Genomic DNA, 25,359 nt, shown 5'->3' with positions numbered 1-25,359 from the left:
CTTCTATATTTTTTAAAGATTTTATTTTCTTTTTTTAATTTTTTAATGTTTTATTTATTTTTGAGAGAGAGAGAGAGAGAGCATGAGCAGGGGAGGGTCAGAGAGAGAGGGAGACACAGAATTTAAAGACAGGCTCCAGGCTCTGAGCTGCCAGCACAGAGCCCGACGCGTGGCTCCAATCCACAAACTGAGATCATGACCTGAGCCGAAGCCGGACGCTTAACCAGCTGAGCCACCCAGGCGCCCCTGAAGATTTTATTTTTAAGCAGTCTCTATACCCAACATGGCAGGGGCTCAAGCTTACAACCCTTAGATCCAGAATTGCGTTCTGTACTGACTGAGCCAGTCAGGTGCCCCAACACTTTCGTATTAAAAAAAATTTTATTAATGTTTGTTTTTGAGAGAGAGAGATAGACTATGAGTGAGGGAGAGCTACAGATGGAGTCACAGAATCTGAAGTAAGCTCCAGGTTCCATGCTATTAGCACAGAGCCCGATGTAGGGCTCGAACTCCAGAACCGTGAGATCGTGACCTGAGGTGAAGTCAGACGCTCAACCAACTGAGCCACCCAGGCGCCCCCCAACACTTCTATATTTTAAATTTTTTTATAATGTATACCTTTTTATTGAGAAACATTAAAGTGGGCTCTAAGACTATAAATCTATAAGAGGAAAGCATTTTGGAAGTTTTAGTCAAATATCAAGTTATTAATCATATCTGGGTTTATTCAACCATTCTTAGGCTTCAGAAAGATCAGCATTTAGAGATTTATTTTAGCTTACAAGCATGTGATAGTTCTGCCTCACATTATCCACGAATTATTAAATGCGGTCTCCCGAGAACTAAACTCAAGTGTTTTTCTCAGATTAGTATCCTGTTTAAACATTTTAGTTTCATCAAAAATAATTTTTCATATTTATTTTGCCTTCATTCCTATCATTATAACATAACTGGCAGTGCCAAATCAGTTAGACAAAAAAAAACTGTACTTGCTGCTCTGGTTTGGAGAACCAGAAGAATAGTTAGCATTGTGCAACTTCACTTTCTATTTGATAGCTGAGCCATCAGGTCCCCAATTTTTTCCCTTGACTCTGTCTTCACCACTCCCTGGCAATAGTGACAAGCAAGTGAGTGCATCTGCCCCCTCATACCTTTCAGTGTCCCTCACAATGATGCGCTGTAGATTTTTGAAGGAAACAGACTCCTGCTCCTAAAGACTGTATTGTCAATTATTCTTTATTGCAGCAGAATACCATGGCTTAAAGTATAAGTTTTGGAGACGGACCTCATGAGTTCAAATCCTGGCTCTACTGCTCACTAGAAATGTGGGCCAGTTACCTTATCTCTCTAAGCCTCAAGGTCATCTTTAAGTTACTTTTGTAGCACTCTCTACCTCAGAGGGTTGTGAGGATACATGATTTAATACGCTTAAATAATTTATAATACAGTCTGCCATAAGTAACTTGGAATACTTTCTGTCAAATGATAAGTAATTGGTAAATATTAGGTAGTAGCTATCATCATCACTCTTTTCATAATCATCTTGATCCTTTCGACACAGATTGAGGCCTTTAACATCAACCACCCACTAAAGGTGGCAGTTTCCAGGTGTAAAACTTTTCTTGAACCTTGTCTTAGGACTGGCTCCTCCATCGCTTCCCCTCTCTTCCATTTTTCTGGCTGCCAATTCTTCAGCCCTCTTCTTTTACAAACTCCCCTTCTTTCTACTGTGCGGCAGTCTGATGGAGGCTGATGGACCCTTCCATCCAGAATGTGGTTCAGACATCGAAACTGATGATGCCACACACATAGCAAAATGGCATGAAGAGATTCATTACACACATAATGAAGTTTTCTAGAGAGAGCAGGGTAGGCTCCCAAGTAGGTCTGAAAATGGCCCGAGAAAACAGGGAAGGGTAACTGGCTGAGGGTGTTATGGTGGTTAGAGGGTGAGGCTGAGGGGAGGGCTCCTTGCATGGTTTGAACTTTCCATGGGTGCCAAAATAGGGAGCACCCAGCTTTCTTATTAGCTTGCCCAGACGTGAGACAGAAGGAGAAGGACCAGTGGGGTTTGGGAGCTATGAGGAGTCAAGTATCAGAAGTGGAGTCAGTCTCTTTATGACACCACGCAGAATGAGAGTTCCACCATCTTTCCAAGGCAGCACCACATTTCCTGGTGGTGGAGGGAGCTCTTGCTGGCCGACAGCTTCAACCGCAATACTGCCTCTAGTCTCCCCTGCCCTGAAGAGCCACACCACATAGCAGCATTTCTCCTGCTTGGCTGCCAAAAACAAATTTATTCTTCAGAAAATTACAAGTAAAGAAAGAACCATGTTACCAAAATTTAAGTCATAGCTAAAACCACATACCCTAAGAATGTCTACGAAGTTCTTTCACAGCTTCTCCTCATCCGTTTTAATCTCAAAATAATTGTATGAAGCTGTAACATCAGAGAGACTGCTATTCCACTCCACAGCTATATTTAAACTCTCAACTGCAGACAGTGATCAGTGGGGCTGAGGCATGGGTGATACAAGACAGTGCGTAGCTTAAACAATAATGTATAGTATGAATTGAGAATGCACTATGGAATGTATCTATTATTATCCTTGCTAGTGAAATTATTTGATATCAACTGATGATGAGAGTGAACTTCAGAACAGGTGGTGACAAGAAGGGTCATTAGCACAAAACTGAGAAGAGAGTAATAGAAGGAAAGTCAGCCAATTCAGGGTGGGTTTGTTAGGTATATGTTTTAAGCTAAATCCCTAAATATTGACCTGTTCTAGCTAATAAGTTTGCCATCTTGAGTTTCCTAAGAATTACTACTAACTTTGCAATACTTATGACTTTGTTTTATAATTTTTAACCTAATGGTCCTTGTATTTTGGCTTTAAACTTCCTTGCAGCCAGTGTGAAAATTGTGTGGATATGAACACAATCATTACTTCTGATAAGCATGAATTAATCAATCGTTACTTCTCATCAGCATGAATTAATATTACCAACATGAGTTATATAATTCCAACCAGAAGCAGAGAAACATCATCATTTATTTTTCTGTAGGTTTATTATACATAAATTAATGGTACCCACCAGACTTTGAAATAATACAGACAGTTTACAGGTATTCCTGTCACCCATTCCCTTTCTGAGTCCTTCACTGTCTGGGTTCCAACTTGGAATCCAATGACTCAGTAGCGACTGTGAACCTTTTCCTTCAGACAAAATGATCTCTTTCACTTGTTATAGCTAATAAATGGTTTATTAGCTATTGCATGCAGTTATTAGTCATGTAGTGAAGCCTGGCTCCCTTGCAGAAATGATGTGAACACAATATATTTTGGAGAAAGGTCTTTAAAGGCCATTCCACAAAATAAAATCCATTCCTGAACAGCAGCTATGAAATTTAAGGGGAATCTTTGAATCACATAATTAAACAGACTGCAGGCCACTTAATTCAGCAAACACTGATGGAATGCCACATCCAGGCGCTGTCCTCGCACTGGGTAGACAAGGGTGAGTGTGTTCAGTTCCATGTTCCCTAAGAGCTTAGAGTTTAAAGAAGTGGGTCATTTCACGAAGTGTGATGTTCTCATGTAGAAGCCTGTTCTAAGGAAAACTCTGGCTTTTTGTTATAGGTTGGTACAATAGGCTTTTCATCAATTTTGTGCTAAGGAGGCATATCTTCTTCTTCATGTTACAAACCTATTTCCCAGCTATGTTGATGGTAATGCTTTCATGGGGTTCATTTTGGATTGACCGAAGAGCTGTTCCAGCAAGAGTTTCCCTGGGTAAGTATTTTCTGCATCTTTGTGAAATACTATCATAGAAAGTTCAATGAAGGTAAATAAAAGGTTGTGACAAGTAGAGAGGAGAAGAGTGCTGGTTCAGTAGGGGTAGGTAGAGACTTGCACTCGGGTTATTACTTCGATCTCCAGAGCCTCAGGGACAAACTGTAATTGGACCCTTGGAAACTGAGACAGTCCATATGAAGCCTGCACCAGCCGACCAAATGCACTACGAAGGGTAAATTATGAAATTATGAAGCATGAACAGCATCCCTTTACAAAGCTGTCTCCTCACTTTCAGGAAACCTCCCCATCCCTTGCCCAAACCCCTTTTGCTGTGCATGACAAACCTTCGCGTCATAGAAAAAAGAACCTTCAAACCACTGTATTCCTGGTATCTAAAAGACTACTTCTTGAGATAGGGGGCAATGCTAATTAGAAATCGGGCCTTAACCTAAACACCAAAATCAGAATCAACGGCAGTGAGGCCTGCGATTGCAAGTGGAGAGACCTTGCCAGCTTCATGAAGTCACCACACAGTATGGTTATCTACTCCACCTAGCATGTTATAAGCCAGTGTCACACATACTGATTTATGGGGACTCTTTCCAACCCACTTAGCAGGTACTCTGTTCTTTAGTAAGTGCAGGATGTCCAGCCAAGCACTTAGATAACATGTTATTTAATGAGAACCCAAGAGTCAATTCCACTTGCCTTCTTGGCTGGTTCAGGGCAGAGCTACCTCCTTTCAGCTGATTTTGTCCTTTCACCTGTAATGCTCTATCTACAGAGAAGATTGTTAGAAGTGCTTCACAATCATTGTAATTATCACACAATTCATTCCAGAAAGGGTGATTTCTAAGTTAATGTTCACAAATTATATGCATACTTAAAAAGATCATTTGAAAGACATAAATTGTCATTAATATTAATCATTTGTTCACCTCTTTCCCCTATTAAAAGCTTCAATCTACAAGTATTTGAGGCTTGAATATCTTCATGGGAAAAAATACCATCTGAATGAGTAATTAAAGTATTGTGGCTGTACCTTCCTCTTAGAACCGTCGTGCCCTGACCTCAGTGTGGCCGCGGGGCAGGGTAGGACTGAACTGGGGACTAGAGGCACATTTCCAGTCCTCAAGACAGAATGAGAAAGACATTCAGTCTCTAAAGGTTTATGAACATGATTTTCAATCAGATTCCTGAACCCGGTGACTTAGCGCTTACACTTTGAAAATGACAAGTAATAAAAGCTGGTTCTAGGGTGGGTTGGAGTGAATGGAAAACACTGAAATGCATTTAAGTCACCCCTGAAATTCTGTGCTTCTTGCATCTCCATCAGGTCCGTTGGAAGATTGTTATACAGATTTATGTAAAAATAACATACAAATCAGAAGTGTCCGTCTCCCCTCTTCTCTTGACAAAGGGAACTGTGGTATTCCCATTCCACTGCTATCCTCTCAGGTTTTTGCTTCTAACACCCTCAAGTTTTTTCAAAGCTATTTTGGGCTCTGCTTTACTGGATTTTCCCAAAAACTACTGGGCTACTTGATTCTCCAGAAGGTCCTTCTATCTGTCTATCTCACTCTAGCCTTTTTTCAGTTGTTCCCCCTCCATCATCTGAAGCTTTGACGTATTTGACGCTATGAAACATCCTCTCAAAATTCAGAACCAAGTTAGTGGTCAGGAGCCCAGGCTCATCTTCCTCATCTGCATAATGAGATGACTAATACAGCCTTCCAGGGTCACTGTATGAAGTAAATGGGAGCATTTACGTCTGCTGCCTATGCTGGAGCCTGGCCCATAGTGTTTGAGGACTAAACAAATGAACGGTAAATTCGTCTTCGTACTCTGTACCAGTCTAGGATTTCTCCTTTTTCAGACTTCTCTTTCATTTGTACTCCTACTTTGTCTTCCTTCTACTCCCTGAGTCTGGGTAATTCCCTCCCAAGGTTTTCCTCACTTTCGATTTTCTCCTCAAATGGAACAACCCTTTGCTTCTGACTACTGTCTCTATGAAAGTAAATCCCAACTCTCAGTCTTTATCACAAATCTTCCCCTCACGTTCCAGATACGACTCCCCGCTGCCTGCCTGGACTTCAGCCCTGGGTACTACAGGCCACATGGTCAACACCCAACAAACTGCTCTTCCAGCTCTGCTGCCCCTGCCCAAACTGTACTTATTCTCTCGACTTCTTTTGTTCTTTTAAGGGCCCCAAATGTGTTGAGTCTTTGCTTTGGGGCCCTTAATTTCCTTCTTAGTCTTGGGCAGTCACTCTTAGGTTCTTAGGACCCATTTATGTCTTAAAAATTATTAGGAACCCTAAAGAGCTTTTGTTTTTGCAGGTTTTATCTAACATTTAGCCATGTTGACTATTAAAACAGAACTTTTAAAAATATGCATTAGTCCACTTAAAAATAGCAATAGTAAACTCATTACAAGTTAACATATTCTATGAAAAATAACTTCTCTAAAGACATTTTTAAATGTTTTTTATTTATTTATTTATTTATTTATTTATTTATTTATTTGAGAGAGAGAGACAGCATGAGCAGGGGAGGGTCAGAGAGAGAGAGGGAGACACAGAATCTGAAGACAGGCTCCACGCTCTGAGCTAGCTGTCAGCACAGAGCCTGACATGGGGCTCGAACCCACGAACCATGAAATCATGACCTGAGCTGAAGTTGGACTCATTGGACTCAAACCGTGAGATCATGACCTAAACTGAAAACAAGAGTTGGATGCTTAACTAACCGAGCCACCCACGTGCCCGATAAAATAACTTTTTTCTAGAAGATTTTTGTACATTTTTGCAAACTTTTAATATCTGGCCTTCTGGAAGGCAGCTGGGTTCTCATCTCTGCTTCCTCACTCAATCTTTTGCCGTAGGCTTTAGCTGAAATACAGGAAGAAATCTGCCCTGCTCAGATATGTGGTTAGAGAAAAGAGTCGTGTTTCAATAGTGTTTTCAGATAATTGTACATAGTCTTCCTTGACATTGCACCAAAACTCAGCAAGTGACAGTTTATCTTAAAGGTTAATTACAAAGCGAAATCTGAAATTATATCCGTGAATTTTTTTGTAATCTATTAGATTAAAATTCATTGATCTAGCTTGCATTTTGCCTAGATATTTTTATCCATGCATCAACCATTTGAAAAATACTGGTACACTGAGTTATACAGATCTATTCAATGCTCATGTAATTAATTATATAATATCAAAAACTCACATTCATTAATCTCATCAAAAAGTTTTTGAGTAATTGAAAACCCCCAGCTCATAGTGATGCATACAAGTTTAACATCATTCTAGTTTTGTCTTGAAGGCTCAGACTTTATCATTTGGCAATAAATATCACTAGTTGTCTTAATTCAAGTGATAGGCTTACTTTACTCAGTTTTGAGAAAATGCCTGAAGATATCCAAATCTAAACAACAGGAGTTTCTCTGTGAGTTGTTCTTTTAAGTGATAGTGATGTCCCATGTTTACAAGTGTCTACTGTTCAACTCATAATTCAATTGCCTGAGTGCTTTCCTTCAAGACAGCCATTGCCCTTTGGTATGGAGAAGTACCGTCTATATACTGCTCATTTTGTCAACCAGAATATTAAGAAGGTATATATACAAAGGCTGTAATTTAATAAAATTAAAAAAATTTTTAGGGGCACCTGGGTGGCTCAGTCAGTTAAGCATCTGACTTCGGCTCAGGTCATGATCTCATGGTTTGTGGGTTCGAGCCCCACATTGGGCTCTGTGCTGACAGCTAGCTCAGAGCCTGGAGCCTGCTTTGGATTCTGTGTCTCCCTCTCTCTCTGCCCCTCCTCTCCTTATGCAGTCTCTCTCTGTCTTTCAAAAATAAATAAAACATTTTTAAATAATTTTACTAATTTTTTTATTGTGATACTGAAAGTTGAATACAGTGTCCATTGTTAGACCAGTTGGGTTCTGTTGCCTGAATTCGTGGTAAGGCAACAGCAGCTCTTCCTGCCAGTGCTTCCCACCACTGCAAATATCAACATAGGGAAAAGGCAGACAGTGTCTTAGTATTATGAAACTCTTCACTACTCAGACCCTCCAGAAATGTTGTGGAGAGCCCAAAGGATCCACTGACCACACTTTGAGAACTGCGGCTATAAGGTGTCTAAATCTTCAGAGTTAGCCTTCTCTAAGATAGGCTTATTCTTTCTCTTCCATTCCTCCTGCCTTGACCAGTGCTTGTTAGCTTTTCTTGGATTGCCCTAACAGACCTCTACCTGCCCAGGACCATCTTGCAAAGCTATGACATCTGATCCAGATGGGAGTAAGGAGCAGAAATCCAATGCAAGCTCTATAGGACATGGTTTGGGATGATATCTTCCAGAAAAAGGGCACCCTATGTAAATGTTCACAAAGCTGTAGTCTGGGCTTGTTTAGGCCTTGTAATTGCTTATTTCACTTCCTAGTCTTCTTGCCACGATTCAACCTGACTACCAGAGTAATCTTTCTAAACTCAACTGTGATCACAACACTCTCATCTCAAATGCCACTGAAGTAAATACTCTCGGCTTGGAATCCAAGGTGTCTCTTGAGGGTTACCAGATGAAATATAAGACATTTGGTTGAATTTGAGTTTTAGATATGCACCAAATACTGTTAGTATAAGTATATCCTAAACATTGAATGGGATGTACTTATACTAAAACATTATTTGTTGCTTATCTGAAATTCAGATATAATTGAGTGTCCTATATTTTTATTTACTGTATCTTTAACTATACTCCTGCCCCAACTGGTTGCCTAAGCTTTTCTAAAAAAAATTTTTTAAACATTTATTTTTTTTTGAAAGACAGAGCATGAGTGGGGGAGGGGCAGAGAGAGCGGGACACACAGAATCAGAAGCAGGCTTCAGGCTCTGAGCTGCCAACACAGAGCCTGATGTGGGGCTCAAACCCACGAACTATGAGATCATGACCTGAGCTAAAGTCAGATGCTCAACCGACTAAACCACCCAGCTGCCCCTAAGCTTTAACCAATTTGAATATTCAGTGTTTTCAACAGTTACCAATGACTAACTGCTTATGTATAGTACTTGTGTATCTTTATTCTTGTTCTTACTCTACCTAGAATGCGTTCCCTACCTATCCTTTTCTGTTAAAATCTTGCCATTTCTCAATGGCCACAAACTTTTACTGATGGCTCCAGGCAGGCATGGTCTCTCCCACATTTGAGCCACATGACACTTTGTATCTCTCCTAAGGTATCTCTTCTGCCTTACTTCCTCTATATTGTAATGGCTATGGGGTGCCTTGGGAGCTTATCTTGTCTCCTATATTAGAATGTGAGTTTCGTAAAAACAAGGATCATTATTACCATCATTTTTTGTTCCTGTAGTGACCAATACAGTATCCTGCACATATTTTGTGCTCAGTACATAGTTGTTAAATTGCCAGTGTTTAACCCATTATGTTTTTAATAACTATATTTTAGTTACTAACTGAAAACAATAAGGATTCATTGTTGGATAAGACCTTTCCACATTTGGATTCAATTGCTAAGTAAGGATGAATTATTTGCCGGTTAAGATCCTTTCACATTTGTCATTTTTCAGATGAAAACAATAGAGACTGAACAGCATAGAAGTATCAGTTGTGATTAGGCAATTTTCATGAGAGATAATAGCTACCACAACTCAAAATATGGGATGGGTTTAAAAATACTAATCTATCTTTCCATTTGATTTGGTGTGGAGAGGGAGTGAGACTATTGTGAAGTTGTTCAAGTATGTTTTGACCCTCATGGAAGGATAAGTAGTACAGTTCTTTTGTCCCTTCCTTCTATCTCCCTCCTTCTTCCCTTGCCTCTATCTTTCTCATTCGGCCTCTCTGGGTACGCCATTCATGCATATTAAGTAATGGAGTCATTTACCAGGAACAGACATGGCAGAGAAAGACACTCATAAAGAAAAATGTCTCCTAACAGAGGATATGACATACACCTGAAAAAGTAAACACTTAGGAGTCATTCATAAAGGTTACCAGAACTTCTGGACACTGGACTCTGACACCACTTTTGTGCAACCGTGGTTGTTAGTTTCTGGCCAGAGAGACATGGTGTTAGGATATCCAACCTATCTTCCTTTCTCTCACATCACTTGATATTTTCTTTCTGCTTAGGCCTACAAGGAAATGTTTTTATTCACTTAAACGTGAATGTAGACACCCATCCCTTCAAAAGACCTGCCCACAACACAGCTACCGAAGGGAGGAACGGACTCAATAGTTCTCTAAGTGATGCTTACGTGCCCTACCGCCATCACGCCAGTCAACGAACCTCTCCATCACATATGAGGGAAAATGGCCAATGAGACACAAAGATCAGTAACTCTCCCCAGGCCAAAGGGTTCTTAGGACCCGATATGTGTCCTTACGAGTTAATATGGCATAACTGCATGGGCTCAGGGGACTTGAGTCCCATGGGCCAAATGAAATATGATTTCTTAACACTTTCCTGACCATGCAGAGCAATATTGGTAGGTGAGAAGATAATTTTCTAATCCTAGCTCAGAACCTTTCTTTGACTAAATGGTCACTTCGTATATTTAAAATGCCTTTATTGGGATGTTAACTTTAATGGGTTTGGAAGGAATACAATTTGTCAAGATTAATGTATTTGTAAGGAGTGGCTCAAGAACTAAGTGTTTTTAATCAGTAGATTTAACACTTCTGACTCAAGTTCTATTGCTTTAGGAATTTATATATTAGTTTTCTCATCCTTTACTTGCATACTCAAACAATCCCTCCTTCCTACTCTCTATTTTTTTATTGCTCATTTTAAACAAGGAAAATCTAAAATCCTGGTTTCAAAATAAATAAAGCTATAGTAAATTAACTGTGCTAAGTACCATTTTAGGGAAATGATAGTTTATTGGTCTCTGGCAAAAAACAGATAATGCAGTTTCCTTTTACTGGCCATCGATTTAGTGACGTTTCACTAGTCATTGATTTAAAATTCCCAATAAGCTCTATCTAGCATGTAGCTCATATGTTTGTTCTAAACCTTTATTTTGTCCATTAAGCCCTATGTTACTGTCCATTGAAAAAAACTCAAGTTCTATCTTCTATATTATAGAAAACCCATAAAAAAGACATTAAAATTTTTTAACTAATAAGGCAAACTACTAAATATGAATATTAGTGCAGGGTTCATTCACTTTTACCAGTGAAGTCCTGAAAGGAATAAGACTTTTGGTTTTCTGAAAAGCACAAAGTGCCTTCATACCTCCTGACATAATTCTACCCTCAGTTTTATAGTGTGTTCCTCTCAGAGATGCTTCGTGTATAGAGACTAGTTTATACCATTAGAAACAACAAAAGAAAATCCCTCTGGAATGAGAGGCAGCAGGTTTGGATGTAAAAAGCATGGGCTCCACACTCAGAAAGGTACCAGCCCTGCTCCTGACAAAACTCAAGCCGGTTCCGTAGCCCTTCTCAGCTCGTATTTATTTTCTGCAATGTGTGGCCAATAATATTACTGACCTAGGTTTGTGGTGGGCAAACATTCAATAAAGGCAAGCAAACTTTATTTAATAATCTTGCCTTCAGGGGCGATTGAGTGTCTCAGTTAAGTGTCTGATGTCAACTCAGGTCATGATCTCACAGTTCATGGGTTTGAGCCCCACATTGGGCTTTGTTCTGACAGCTCAGGGCCTGGAACCTGCTTTGGATTCTGTGTCTCCCTCTCTCTCTGCCCCTCCCCTGCTTGCACTCTCTCTCTTTTCTCTCTCTCTCAAGAATAAATAAAAGCATTAAAAAATAATCTTGCCATCAGCTACACATACACCTGCAATGGGAATAAAAAATTCACATCTCCACATTTCTGTAGCAAGGAATGCAAACAGCATCCACTGATATGCAGATTGTTGATATTACTGTTGTTGGGGAGACCTGGGACTCAGTGAGACAGTGGCCTTCATTTAACATTAAGAGCTGGAGTAGTATTTAGGTTTCTTATCCTGGAGTTTGAATCAGTGTGAAGGTAAGACTCCAGGGCCTCCCATGGTGACTGCCAAATTACCAAGTCCTGTTGGTCTTTGATCCTAGAAACGGAAAAACTTAATTTGAAATTGAATAGCTCTGTAGATCTGTCATTGTCTTTGATATGGGCTCCCTCAGAGGAGAACCTTGAAAAATTATTATAGAAAGGATGGAATTGTGTGGTGAAAGCTGTCTGCATGCTGTGTCTGTGCATTTAGGAGTAAATCACGGGGCTCTTCCTGCTGTTCGGGACTCTGTCTGTTGACATTAAAATGTCCTCACAACTTATAAAAATCATTAAGGACTCCATTTGTGCCTCCCTGGTGGGAAGTTAGGAAATAAAACTGTGCCAGCTAGTGTACATTTCAAATATTTACAATACTGTACTTTCTCTCCAGGCAGCACTCTCCCTGCGTCCCTCTGAGAAATTAGTGCAGACAGACTAGCCCACCCCAAGGCCAGCATTTTATTAAGGAAATCTCGAGTCACTCCTTTCTCCATGGTGCCCCAGAACCTTGATCTCATTACCTCTGATGCTTATGCCAGAGGATAAAGAAGGGAACGGAAGAAAAGGAGAGGGAAAGAGGGACTGGCAGACAAGGGGGGAAGGGGAGCTGAGGGGAGGGGGATGTAAATGGCATTTCACAGGCGAATAGCAAGAATTTATACTGAATTGAGCCTCCACCAGCGCACTTCCTTCTAAATCTCAATTGAACTGTAGTTCAGTAACAAGGTCTTTGATGAATGGAAGATTAAAGATTGACTCAAAGACAATTTCTTAACAGTAAAAGTTGTAAAATGACAGGAACAGATAGTGGGATGGTTTTAGAATTTCTTTTCCAGAAGGAATTTATTTATTTATTAATGAAAAAAAAATTTTACATTTATTTTTGAGAGACAAAGAGAGCGTGGGGGACAGGCAGAGAGAGAGGGTGACACAGAATCCAAAGCAGGCTCCGGGCTCTGAGCTGTCAGCACAGAGCCTGACTCAGTGCTCGAACTCATTCATGAACCGTGAGATCATGACCTGAGCTGAAGTCAGACACTCAGCTGTGCCACGTGGCTGCCCCTCCAGAAGGAATTTTAAAACTGAACACATTTTAACCTTTCTGGGATGGTTTAAAGAGGCCCAACTGAGGGCAAATGAATGAATGAGTCTTTAAAAATATGTTTGAGTCTATGAAGTCTTGAGATGGAGGGAAGGAAGCATTATGGACAGTTGGGGTGAGAGCAAAGCAAAGACAAAGACAAATCTAAGGAGAGCTTCTTGCTTGGGCTCAAGAAGTGTATGAGGTCAATGTGCAGGGATCCTCCCCCACTTCCAACACCGATCACCTGATGGTGTTCCAGGAAACACCCCCTGGTATAATGTAGCCCAGATCCTAGAACAGAGTGGTCATGTCACTGAGCTTGTCACTATTCTCCAATGGCAGGAATCACCACGGTGCTGACCATGTCCACCATCATCTCTGGCATGAGTGCCTCCATGCCCCAGGTGTCCTACATCAAGGCAGTGGACGTGTACCTGTGGGTCAGCTCCCTCTTTGTGTTCCTGTCAGTCATTGAGTATGCGGCTGTAAACTACCTCACCACCGTGGAAGAGCAGAGACAATTCAAGACAGGGAAGGTACTGTCTGGCTTTAACTACTGGATTCCTTTTAGAATGTGAAGAAGACTACCCTTACCTATACCCTCTCCTTACAGTGTTGTGAGCCCTTGTGTTAAGTCTATATGCCTTGGAAGATGCAAGTTCCCAGGATTTAATATTGAATTTTATTCTGCCTGTGCTGGCTGGTCTCCTCAGCATCCTCATTCTCCTCTGCCAGGAGGGTTTTCTTGTGTGAGGAATTTCTCTCAGTGTGCTCCTCTCCACTGATTCTATCCTTTGAAAAGAAAGACTTGATACGTAAATACATCCTTTCAAGTAGACGATGATGATGATAGCTAACATCTAACGTGTATTTATTACACTAACCACCTAATGACACAGCATGTCATGTAATTCTCAGAGTAGCCCCAAGATGTTGGTACTTTACAACCCTCACTTTACAGAGGTGAAATAGGAGCAGATAGGGAGCAACTTGGCCAAGGTCACTTGGCCCAAGAGGAATTAGGATTTTTTTCTGGGTCTCCCCGACTCCAATGGCTGTGCTCTCAATCCATAAATGATGTTTCTCTCCACCAGAGCTAGGATTCACGTTTCTCTTCTTTCACTTGGGACAGTGGCAGAGCACAAAGAGAGGTTCTTCTCTCCTTAGTATACTGTGGATAAAAGGTGGTTTCTGGGCTCTAAATGTCCTCACGTGTTTCCTGTGCCAGGGTTTAATAAATATGGATAGATTGATCTCTACCTGCTTCATTTCACAAAGGTTTGGGGCACCACTTCCCTGTTATTATGGCAACTGATGTAAGATATTGTACCTCACAAACCTAATTAATCTGTCTGCTAGCCTATACTTGAGGCTACACACACACACACACACACGCGCACACACACACACACACCCAGTGTGTGTGTATGTATGCATGTATGCATGTGTAGCATATATGCACATGATTTTAATGCACTATATTCACATGAGTTTGAGAAACTCTTATGTGCATACTTACATACACCCAAGACATTTTTTAATATTCGTTATACCTCTAGTGAGAGTTCTTACTTTTCAGAGCATTTTATATCCTCTTCTCAAATTGAACCTTCATATCAGCTTCATGATGTAGGCTTTGCAGAGATTATTATCTCTATTTTTGAAATGAAGCAGCAGAGTTTTAGTGAAGTAAAGTGATTTGCCAAAAGATTCACAGCCAACAGAGATGCATTTGAAATTCAGATCTCCTATAATACTACTTCCTTCTTCTATTTTATATCCATTGAATCAAAGCTGTAATAGGAGCTGATTTTGCTTTATTGCAGATGCTTCCATTTCTTTTGTTGACAATGTGTATGTGTCCCCACCACATATACACTCATACGACTGCTAGGCAGGTGTGAGAAAACCAGGAGCTTCCGGACAAATATGCAGTGATGGGTGTGTACATATCACCTAGAATTTTCCAGGTTTTCATTCAGTGGATCTGAGGTGGGAGCGATGAGGCTGCATTTCTAGCAAGTCCCAGATGCCATTGACCATCACCTGCCCTGAGAATAGCAATGATTTAGATCATCTGTGAATTAAAGGGGACAGAGGGGGAAAAAAGTGTGAGGAGAAAACGAATGTTATTGTTGTTCTCTTCTGTTTTTATGCGGAAAGTGGTTAACCAAGAAAGAAGCACTGTAGTGATTTGCGCGCACCTCTCTCCAGTCTTTTGACTCCAAACTGTCTACATCTATCCACCCCACCTGCCTTGCAACACATGTGTTCACACAACCCGAATTTTCTTTTTCACTACACGGGATTGTACACACTCTTCTTGTGAACCACTAAGAAGAAAATCTTCTAAGTTAATAAGTACCATCTATTTTCAAATTTTTTAAAATTGTGGTAAAATCCATATAACGTAGAATTTACCATCATAACTGTTTTTAAGTGTCTAGTTCAGTAGTGTTAAGAATATTCACATTGTTGTGCAAGCAATTTCCAGAACTTTTTCATCATACAAAACTGAAACTCTCTGACCATTCAACAACTCCCCATTCTCCCGTTTCCGCAGCTGCTAGAAACCACCAGTCTAAGCATCCTCCTTCAAAGGTGCAATTATCTCAAAGAAATGTCCTGCCTACCATTGATGTATTTGTGGGGAAAAATGAAAGAGCACAAGATTTGGAATCAGAGGTAGTGATGCCAACCTAACTCCACATCCTAGCTTTTTGTTCCTGAACCTCATTCTTCATTTTCAAAATGGTGGAATTTCTTCCCTATTTCCCTCATAGGGCTGTTGCAAATAATGTAATACATGGGTTTGAAACTTTTACAAACTATAAAATGCTACACAAATGTTAAGTTCTTATTGTGGTTAGTGCCCAGCTCGTGTGCTCTGGAGGAATAGCGGATTTAACAAGGAGAGTGGGAACAGGCTGTCTGAGACGAGACATTGTTAAAGGGGTAGGATGCCCTGGTGAGGGGCAGGGTAGAAGGATATGTTTGTAGGTTTGAGGGATAATCAGTGATACTTGTTTTCTTTACACCTGAGGTGGGAACCGAGTTTTAGAGAGAGAAGGATGTGGAAACCAGGCAGATAGAAGGATGTCGCCTTTGTTGTTGATAAGGCAGTTTGGAGTAAGTGCTGTAGAGTCTAACTAATACCTTATCACTATACTAAACGTACTTACCCTTCTGGTCACTGGTGAAGCCAGACAATTCAGGACTCTCCCTGTAAGGACAATCTCCTTTTACCTCATTTCAGAGAACACATTTAGATACCAATGTAGATCCCACAGTGAGGACTCAAAAGGAACTGAGACACACATGCCAATTCCTTCTGGGAACCTCTAGGGTGGAATAATGGAGGGATAGTGAGAAAGGCCAGCCTGTGGAGTTAAGCAAAGCCATTTCCTGCCACCACCGCCATCACCCCTCTGTCCCAAACTCCCCCAGATGGCAAGAGCTGGAGAACAGCAGGAGTCATGGAAAATCTGTCCCTACTGTTGACCTTTGCGCAGAAAGGAGAAAGGAAGTGATTTTCTTTTTCATTAGTTCATCGGAATGTTTTCTACTTCCAGGACTTAGAACTCCATATAAACCAGTCAAATCCATACTTTAGTTATAATATGCCTTAGGTATGTGCTTATTTGTAAGCTGGAGTGAAAAATTAACGACCCATTCTAAAACTGTTTCTATTAGAACAACCAGCTTATAAAATTGTGGAAATTAGCACCCTACTGGCAAATTGTATACTGAAAGATTTAATCAATTATATGAATGGTTCTAAATTATCATAATGTCCAGTAGGATCCAACAGTGTTCTGGGTGGATATAGTAAAACCACTAAAGAGACTATACTAGTTATTCTGTTTCAGATCCAGAATTGAATGTATTATTAATGTTATTTTTTTATTATATGAGGTTAGTTTTTAAGTCCTTATTTTATTTTATGTTTATATGATCCATTTTCATTTTATTATGGAAAGTTTCTATGGCTAAAACAAAAAAGGACAACATAACTTGATGTGGGTCCTTGGTTAGTTTACTGACTACGCAAACTATTCTCTGTGCCTCTTGAATTCAGTAAAATATTAGTTTTTTTATTTGCTGTAAACCAAATACGTGTTTTGGCAGAATTTATTCTGTAACCTCCAATTTGAATTCTGATTAATTTCAGGCAGTGGTAGCCTGTTCATATTTGTTCATTTTTTAACTTCCCTATAGATCAAGAAGTTATTTTGTTTTCTCAGAAAGCAATTAGTAACACCTGCTTCCTAGACATAGTTCTGTATCAGTGACAGTCACTATCTCCCTCAAAGTAAAACCTTAAAGAAAAATAGTAGTTTATATTCAATTGGGCTCTGGAGCTGGAAAGCATTGATAATTCATTCTCTCCTTCCGAAAAATAAGCCGATTTCAAGTTGTTTAATTGGGCTGTGTTGGTATCATTCATAAGTACTTCTCAGCAAAAATGGGAAGGCTTGGCCAATCTGCATTTAAAAAGAGCAGCTCAGATCGTCTCCTACCCCTTCTCCAAATTTAAGCATAAGTGGATCACCAGATGATACTGTACTGGTTTTGGACAAAATTACACTGACTGGGCATATTACTGTGTTTTCTCTAAAGAGGAAAATATGTTGAAAAGCAAATCCAATTGGCTTATGTAGCTCTTCTAATAAATCATATTCAATTTCAACTCAAACTTATGGCAAACAATTCATACTATGCAGAAAAAAGGGGGAAACCTGAAACAGTGTTCCCTTCTGGGGAAACACGCATTGAGTCTAAAAGTCTGTCAGGGCCAACACTAAATTAGAAAAGTTGACATTATAATTGTGAAACATTTATTTGTATAATGTTCAAATATCTCTATGGAGATAATAATAAACCTTGCTAACCCCTATTAGAAGCAGATCTCTATGATAATGTTTTCCATTTATTCTTATAACGACTTTTAGTCAGATACCAAAAGGAAGACCAGAATTCTATTCTTTAAAATAAGCAAAACAGGGGCATCTGGGCGGCTCAGTCGGTTAAGTGTCCAACTTTGGCTCATGTCATGATCTCGTGGTTCATTAGTTCAAGCCCCACATTGGGCTCTCTGCTGCTGGGTCAGAGCCTGCTTCCAATCCTATGACCCCCTCTCTTTCTGCCCCTCCCCTGCTCACTCTCTTTCCTTTCTCTTAAAACATAAACTTAAAAAAAATAAGCAAAACATTCTTAGCATTTACTGAAACTATTTTAAAAATCTGGTTGTTTACACTTTTACTGTAATTCCTACATATAGAACGATATTCATGGCTTACTAACAAAAAGTCTTTTTGTCAGCTTTCTGGAATGTATAATATTGATACAGTTCAAGCCATGGCGTTTGATGGTTGTTACCGTGATAGCAAGACTGAAATGGACCCGACTTCCTTTTTTCTACCTTTGGAAGAGGACTCTATGCGGGGGAGATCCACAGGGAGCCGCAGCACAGATTCATCCCAGATAAAGAGAAGACAGTCCTCCGGAGGGCATGTTGGTAGAATCATTCTGGAGAATAATCATGTCATTGATACCTACTCAAGGATTTTATTTCCCATTGTGTATATTATATTTAATTTATTTTACTGGGGTGTATATGTGTGAGGAAGAATTCCCAATGTGTAACACTCACTTTGAAATCATATTATGTTAACAACAACAACAACAAGAAACTCTTGACTATGAGTTGGACTGTAGTAGATTAACTGGGAGTCAGCCAGTCACCTCTCCTGGCCTATAGAAGATTTGACTAATTTACATCTAGGAGAAAGTTTAAGGTCCCAGAATAATTTGACTCCATACATAAGAGTCACAGGCATGCATATCACTGAAAAATTTCCATAGGGAAGGCTTTGTAACTACTTCACCTGGACCTCCTTGCTTTCTAAATGTAAACTTTTTGTATTTAACTAAGGAAGACAGCTGGACTATGACAATAATCAAGGAACATTTACTCCTTAGTGCTAGCCATGTGCCAGGTCACCTAACAGAGTTGAATCCTTGTGAGGAAGAACTTCAGCCTCAAGGTGAGGCCATGGGCACCTACGCAGCTGAGAGGTACGTGAAGAGCCTCCCTGTCCATCTCCAATCAAGTCTTTTATCTTATTTCACTATTAAATTTCATATATTATTGAGTCCAAGAGCAAAGCATCTAAACTTTGCTCCCATCCTATTGGTAATATGTCAATCTTCAGTAACAGAATCTTGTATTTTATAGTTGAGTTATAGCTTTCATAGCTTTACCAAATATTATTGACCTCCTATCTATGCCAGGTACTTTATTAGGTGTAATGTAGTAAAAAGTGAACACAAAATGGCATTCCTGCTATCAGTGAGTGCCCAGCCTTGCAGAAACAGTGAACAGGTAGCTATCATAAGTAATATCATAAATACAATAGATGTAAAATAGAGGCTTGTACACTGTGGTTTCTGAGTTCTGAAAAGGGGATACCAGAAGAGGGAAAAGAGCATTCATGAAGGGATGTGGAGTGCCGATTCATAAACACCTGAAGATGCTTCCAGACATGGTATTGAGTGAACAATTGAATGAAATTTATATATCCCATAGTAATCCTGTAGTAACGTTGGTTAAACCAAGTAAATTAGTTCAAGTGGATATTAAATCAATGTTTGTTAATTAGAAAAACCTCCAATGATTAGCATTCATGTTATAGACTGGCAGCATACGTGCTTTTGTGTTAAGTATCTTGTGAAAAACATTCCTTTTAGAGATCAGCCCTCAGTAAGAAGTATGAAATATTTTCCATTCCTATTTTGTTTTCTGGCATTGAGTTAAGGGAAATAAATTAAATGGTGTGTTACTTTCAGTGTATTTCCATTTATTTCACCATAAAGTGAACCAAAATGATTTGAATTATTTTGTGCCAGGTTGAAAGACAAGAAACTTCCTGCTTATTTACCAATAACATTGATTTTGGTTCTCTGCTGTGAATGACATAGGATTCTAGAAACTTATTTTCCTCTTGACACGAAAGTTTTAGAGGCAAATCCCATCTGTTTCATAACTTCCCCCACAGGCCAATTCTTGGATGCTTCATTCTATTTTCTTAATACAACTTCTTCAATTCTTTCAGAATATTCCAAGGATTATATTTTTCTAGGAAACTGTCCAAAATTGAGCTACTATAATTTATTAAAACTCTTTTCCATTTGATTATGGATAGACCATAAATAAATTAGAAAACTACTTAATGGTTTTTAAGCTTGACTTAAAAGGAATAGTAATTTTATAGGATTACATTTTCAAAATACAGAACAGATTAATCTGCTAGGTGGGTCTTTGAGAATTTGTAGCTATTATTTGAGGAGAGTACTGCCGGGGTCCAACTCCAGCAGGTCCAGAGCTCCCTGAAGAATGGATGGTGTCGGCGAAAGAGAGAGTGAGAGAGCCTCAGTTTCTTTCTGACCACCAGGCAGCATCTCTCACTGATCAGAGAGTCAGCTTTATTTATTGAAAAACTATATAGGGTACAAAACAGGAGTGGCAATTGCTTTGGACAATGATTTCTGATGACAAATTCTTTGGTATGTAAAAATTTTCCAGAACATAGACTGGTAGAAGCCTCATGCATAATCTTTGTCAATAGTGATTGAAGTAGGTGACTAGATGCTTATCACATGGGGAAGGAAGGGATCTTTAGCATTCAAATACAAGGCAATGTTTTTAGCATAGCAAAGGCAGGAGTTCTTTGTGAGCAGGGGTCAATAGCCTGTTTTTGAGGAGAAGAAAAATAGGTTTTCTCGAGAAATGTAATATTTGCTCCTATAATCACAAAAGAAGAAACTCCTATAAGTTCCTTCACAAGGTCTGATGCCAGTCAGCAAGGCGCCTTGGGGGTCGGTGCTCAAGCAAAAACTGAGTGGGTGTAGACATTGGGTCACCATCTGACAGTGGGAGGCCCCCACCTTGCAAACTAACCTTACTTCAGAAATGACTTCCAGCAGGGTACTACAGTTGGATTAACATTTCTGATTCTGACATACTCTGTATATAACTGATGTTAAAAAAAAAGAAAGGGGATCCTGGGTGACTCAGTCAGTTAAGCATCCGACTCTTGATTTCCACTCAGGTCATAATTTTGTGGTTTGTGAGATCAAGCCCTGAGTTGGGCTCTGCACTGACAGTGAAGGGACTGCTTGGGATTCTCTCTTTCCCTCTCTCTCTGTCCCTCCTTAGTACATGCACGCGCGCTCTCTCTCTCCCTTGCTATCTCTCAAAATAAATAATTTTTTAAAAGGAAAATATCTACAAATGAACAGAATAAATCTGTGCTATTCCCTTCTTCTCTTGGGTTCTTCAGATTTACTATTTTTCTTCTACTTTGACCTATACCATTCAGGATGTCTAATGCTTCCCCTGGGCATATTTATTCCACAATTTCAAATCGTATGCATCACCGAATACATCTTGCACTCGAGGCTAGAAGACTGGGTCTCCAGCACACTACTCATACACTCAGCATTCCTCTTGAGGAGTATTAATGCACAACTGTTGGCTGATCAAATGTAACTTTTGTTAATGTTTAGAAACAGTCTTTGCATTCTTCAGTAATGTCTAAAATATGTTTGCTGCTCAAGAGAATTATTAAGGCATTCAGAATGAGCCCCTAGGATTTTGGCCAGTTTTCATCTCCTCAAATTGGTGGCTTGCAGAAGACTATGAGGATACAGCTGTTCTTGTGAACCTCATTTCTATTAAGGAGCACCCGTGTTTCTGGTTCTGGTATTTTAGAAAGAATGAAATCACTGTTACCTTGGAAATGTATGAGTGACAGTATATAATAGTTACCTCATTTTGATTTTCATTTCATTTACTGATCACAATCCAGAACAGACTGCATGTGATTGTTCACTGAGGGATAAGCTTGGATAAAATGTGAGGATTTCAGAAAATAAGCTGCTTTCCAAGATTTAAGAAAAAGCCTGCCAGCTCTGTAAACTGCCTAAATATAGAAACAGAGTATTTTATAGGGACTGCTCTGGAAAATCTATGAAAGACGTGTTTTTAACTTAATTGTATTGTTTTCTTTTTTAATTTTTTTATACTTATTTATTTTTGAGAAGCAGAGAGAGACAGAGCACAAGTGGGAGAGGGCCAGAGAGAGAAGGAGTCACAGAATCCGAAGCAGGCTCCAGGCTCCATGCTGTCAGCACAGAGCCTGACACAGGGCTCGAACTCACAAACCATGAGATCATGACCTGAGCGGAAGTCAATGCTTAACCGACTGAGCCACCCAGGTGCTCCAATTTTACTGTTTCTGTATTTCTACAAAAGAAATATAATTTTATTATTAAAATTAAAAATACCAATTGGCAAAAAATATCCACTCAGAATTAAGCAGTTAACATTTAAGATTTTTTTAATGTTTATTTATTTTTGAGAGAGAGAGAGAGAGAGAGTGCAGGAGGGGAAGACACAAAATTCAAAGCAGGCTCTGGACTCTGAGCTGTCAGCACAGAGCCCCAGGCGGGTCTTGAACCCAGGAACCCTGAGAACATGACCTGAGATGAGGTCAGACTCTCAACTGACTTAGCCACGCAGGTGCTCAAGCAGTTAACATTTTAGTGTATATTCTTAGAATTTTTCTATGCAAAACATATACTTTTTAATGGAATCATTTGTATATACGTGCATTTATTAATTTAAACACTTATATCACACCAAACACCGTGTGGGGATACAGTAAAGATGGACAGTCCCCAGCTAATTGAACTTACATCCTAATTGGGAATGTGTTTAACTTAGGCAATTTGTAGCCATATTTTCTTCTCTGGATCATAAGCAACATTTTTTAAAAATACAGCTTTGTTGAAACATTCTTTTCATAAACAACTTTCTCTGCCATTTTTTCCTACAAAATAATTTTTATATGCTGCAGAGCAGTTCACTAAATGAATATGCCAAAGTTTATGTAACCCATCTTCTCCTGTGGGACATTGGCTTTATTTCCTATTGTGTGTGATTTTAAGGGGCTGCAATTAGCAACATAAAGAATATTTAGAAGAAAAATTATTTTAAAAACAAATACAGTTTTTAGCCATATCTGAAGTTCAGCATTTATTTCCTTTATAAGAATTCCTATTTGTCACTACAATCTGTCATGTCAGACTCAGTTATCAGTCTGTTTATATGGATATATATCCATTAGTATTCCCTTTTTAAAAGAAGTTTAGATGTTGTATAAAATACCGATTTAAAGCAGTCCTAGATATTGAAATTCTGCTTTCGTCCATGACTGTTACCGCCATCACAAGCCCTTTTTGTAAGTAGAAGGCAACTGAGATTGCAAATATTTGCATACGAGTTGCTGCACAATCATCATTTATGGTTACATTGTTTTAATTCTTGCAGGTGGATTAGTTTTTATGAATAAGGTCTGTCATTTAGTATTGTGCTGCTCCTAAGCCTATTCAAATCACACATACACACACACACACACACACACACACACACACACACACAATTTTTTAACATGGAGATTAATGAGGAAGGGAATTATACCTAATTCTGTAGTCATTATTAAGGTCAAAATTCCAATAAGATTAACAACGCCCTCAAAGGAGCAAGGTACAGAAGTGGTAAGGAAATTGCTAGTTCAACAGCAATTCTGTATCTGATGCTATTTGCTGGCAGGGCCTCAGGCAACCCAGTCAGTGTTACATTCCGGCGATTTCATTTGTGCAATGGAGCCGCCTATTCTTCCCTTGTAAACATTGCTTTAAAATACTCAAACTGTAAAGTCTTGCTTAATTTTAAAGTCCTATCACCTTTCAACTGCAATTTGACTGCTGAGTTTAACAAAGAACTTGAACATTGTGTTTTCTCTTGTGAAGAAACCGAAAGAAAAACTGCACCAGATAATTGAGGTGATTTGGTCAGGCTTTTGGAATAGGAAGGATATTGGTTAATGAGGAACATCTCAAAATTAAGGAAGGGGGTCTAGAAATCCAAAAAGACAGAAAAACAAGGGAGTCTCACTCACTGAGGAAGGATGGGGTGGGTCTTATCTCAGAACGTATGACAGCAAGGTGGTCATTTCTCAGAAGACAAAATGGGGGTAGGGCAGATTTATTTTTTTTTTGACTCTTGTGACTTTCCAGGAACACAGGGGCTTCAGATGAGGCTCCACATTGTCAACTGTTTTTCCATTTCAGTCTACTCTGAATCATAATGTTTTTTGATCAATAAAGGGGCTGTGTGGAAAAGAGATTTCACAGTCACTGAGAAAAATTACCGTAGTTTTCTTTTCAGTATATTGATACTTAATTTGATGTAGGAAACATTGAACTATATTTTATTATCAATTAGGTCATTTGATGGATGAGCTATTACTTTTGGTCCCACGATCAATACAATTCATTATAGAAATTTATTTTCTACAAGAGTGCTTCAAAGCCTGTCTACAAAATTATGCTGTTAGTGGCTCAATCCTTGCCTTAGGCAATCAAAAGGAGATGATGTCATAATGTCATTAGCAAATATTTTTAAACCTACTGTGGCATAGTAAAGCTTTCTAAAGTTTGATAAGCAAGCAAGCCTGAATCCTTTCAAAGTGACACAGTATTTACAAGAAGAGTAGCCAACTGAAGCAGGCACCCTAAGAAAGGAGGTGCTTACATTCATTTCTTCTCTTCTTCAGAGAACATTAATGCAGGTTTTTCAAGTGTTTTACACTCTAAAGAAGTGTTATGAACATAAACCCATACATCAAATAAATTTTTAGAGCAATCAAACCCCACCAGAATAACTTAAAATATGTTTTGTTTATACTATAAAAAATGTTTTGTTAATTAGGTTGTCTCTTGGGTGAGGTCATATTTGAATTAAATGGTGAATCAAAGTGAAAGAAGCCTCAAGACCCACTAAAGAGCTTTTAAATGAATATGCAGTTCAGGTACACAGTGAAGAAAGAGGTTTTCTGAAGATAAGCTCAAATAATTTAATGTGACTTAAAGAGATTGTGTGAAATTGAAGTAAGAGAAAAATAAGGCAAAAGAAAGAAGAATGGTAGAAGCTAAAAATGTGGTTGATTTCACAAAACATACTTGAAGTTCTGTGGTATGTGTCTCTGGTGAGGGCACCAGAGAGTAGTATAGTAGTACAAGATAGGGGAGCTTTTTTTTTAATCCTCTTCAGAGATTGCTCAAACCTAATATCCTGCTCCAGATCAGTAAACGCGAATCTTTCTTCAACGGTTGCTGAAACCCCTGGAAGTGCTGAGATTATCTGCTACGAGACAGTAGGATTTCGAAAAGGCTGTTAAGGTGTTGTCTCGCTGTTTGATCCTACTCCTTACAACATTCTTTTTCTCAGAGAAATTGGGTGTAGTTAAAGGTATAAAACAAGAGGAAATAATATATCATGAAGACTGAAAATAAGGGAAAGAATGGAATCGTTTCAGAAATAACTGTTTTCTCAAA

The 25,359-nt window shown here is 39.2% G+C and overlaps 1 protein-coding gene across 1 annotated transcript in view; it reads left to right on the top strand.

Moving 5' to 3' along the window:
- The window catches only part of GABRR3 (gamma-aminobutyric acid type A receptor rho3 subunit), a 47,899-nt gene extending 29,377 nt beyond the window's left edge, over window positions 1-18,522 (top strand). The window contains exons 7-9 of the mRNA XM_029940692.1: window positions 3,642-3,794; window positions 13,240-13,433; window positions 18,220-18,522. Coding sequence (XP_029796552.1) covers window positions 3,642-3,794; window positions 13,240-13,433; window positions 18,220-18,522 — 650 coding nt within the window. The remainder of the gene's footprint in view (window positions 1-3,641; window positions 3,795-13,239; window positions 13,434-18,219) is intronic.
- The last annotated feature ends 6,837 nt before the right edge of the window (window positions 18,523-25,359 follow it).

Source organism: Suricata suricatta, chromosome 5, assembly GCF_006229205.1.
Source record: "Suricata suricatta isolate VVHF042 chromosome 5, meerkat_22Aug2017_6uvM2_HiC, whole genome shotgun sequence".
NCBI classification, from domain to species: Eukaryota; Metazoa; Chordata; class Mammalia; order Carnivora; family Herpestidae; genus Suricata; species Suricata suricatta.
Note: the sequence above shows the minus strand (reverse complement) of the source record. Positions and strands in the feature narration are given on the sequence as shown.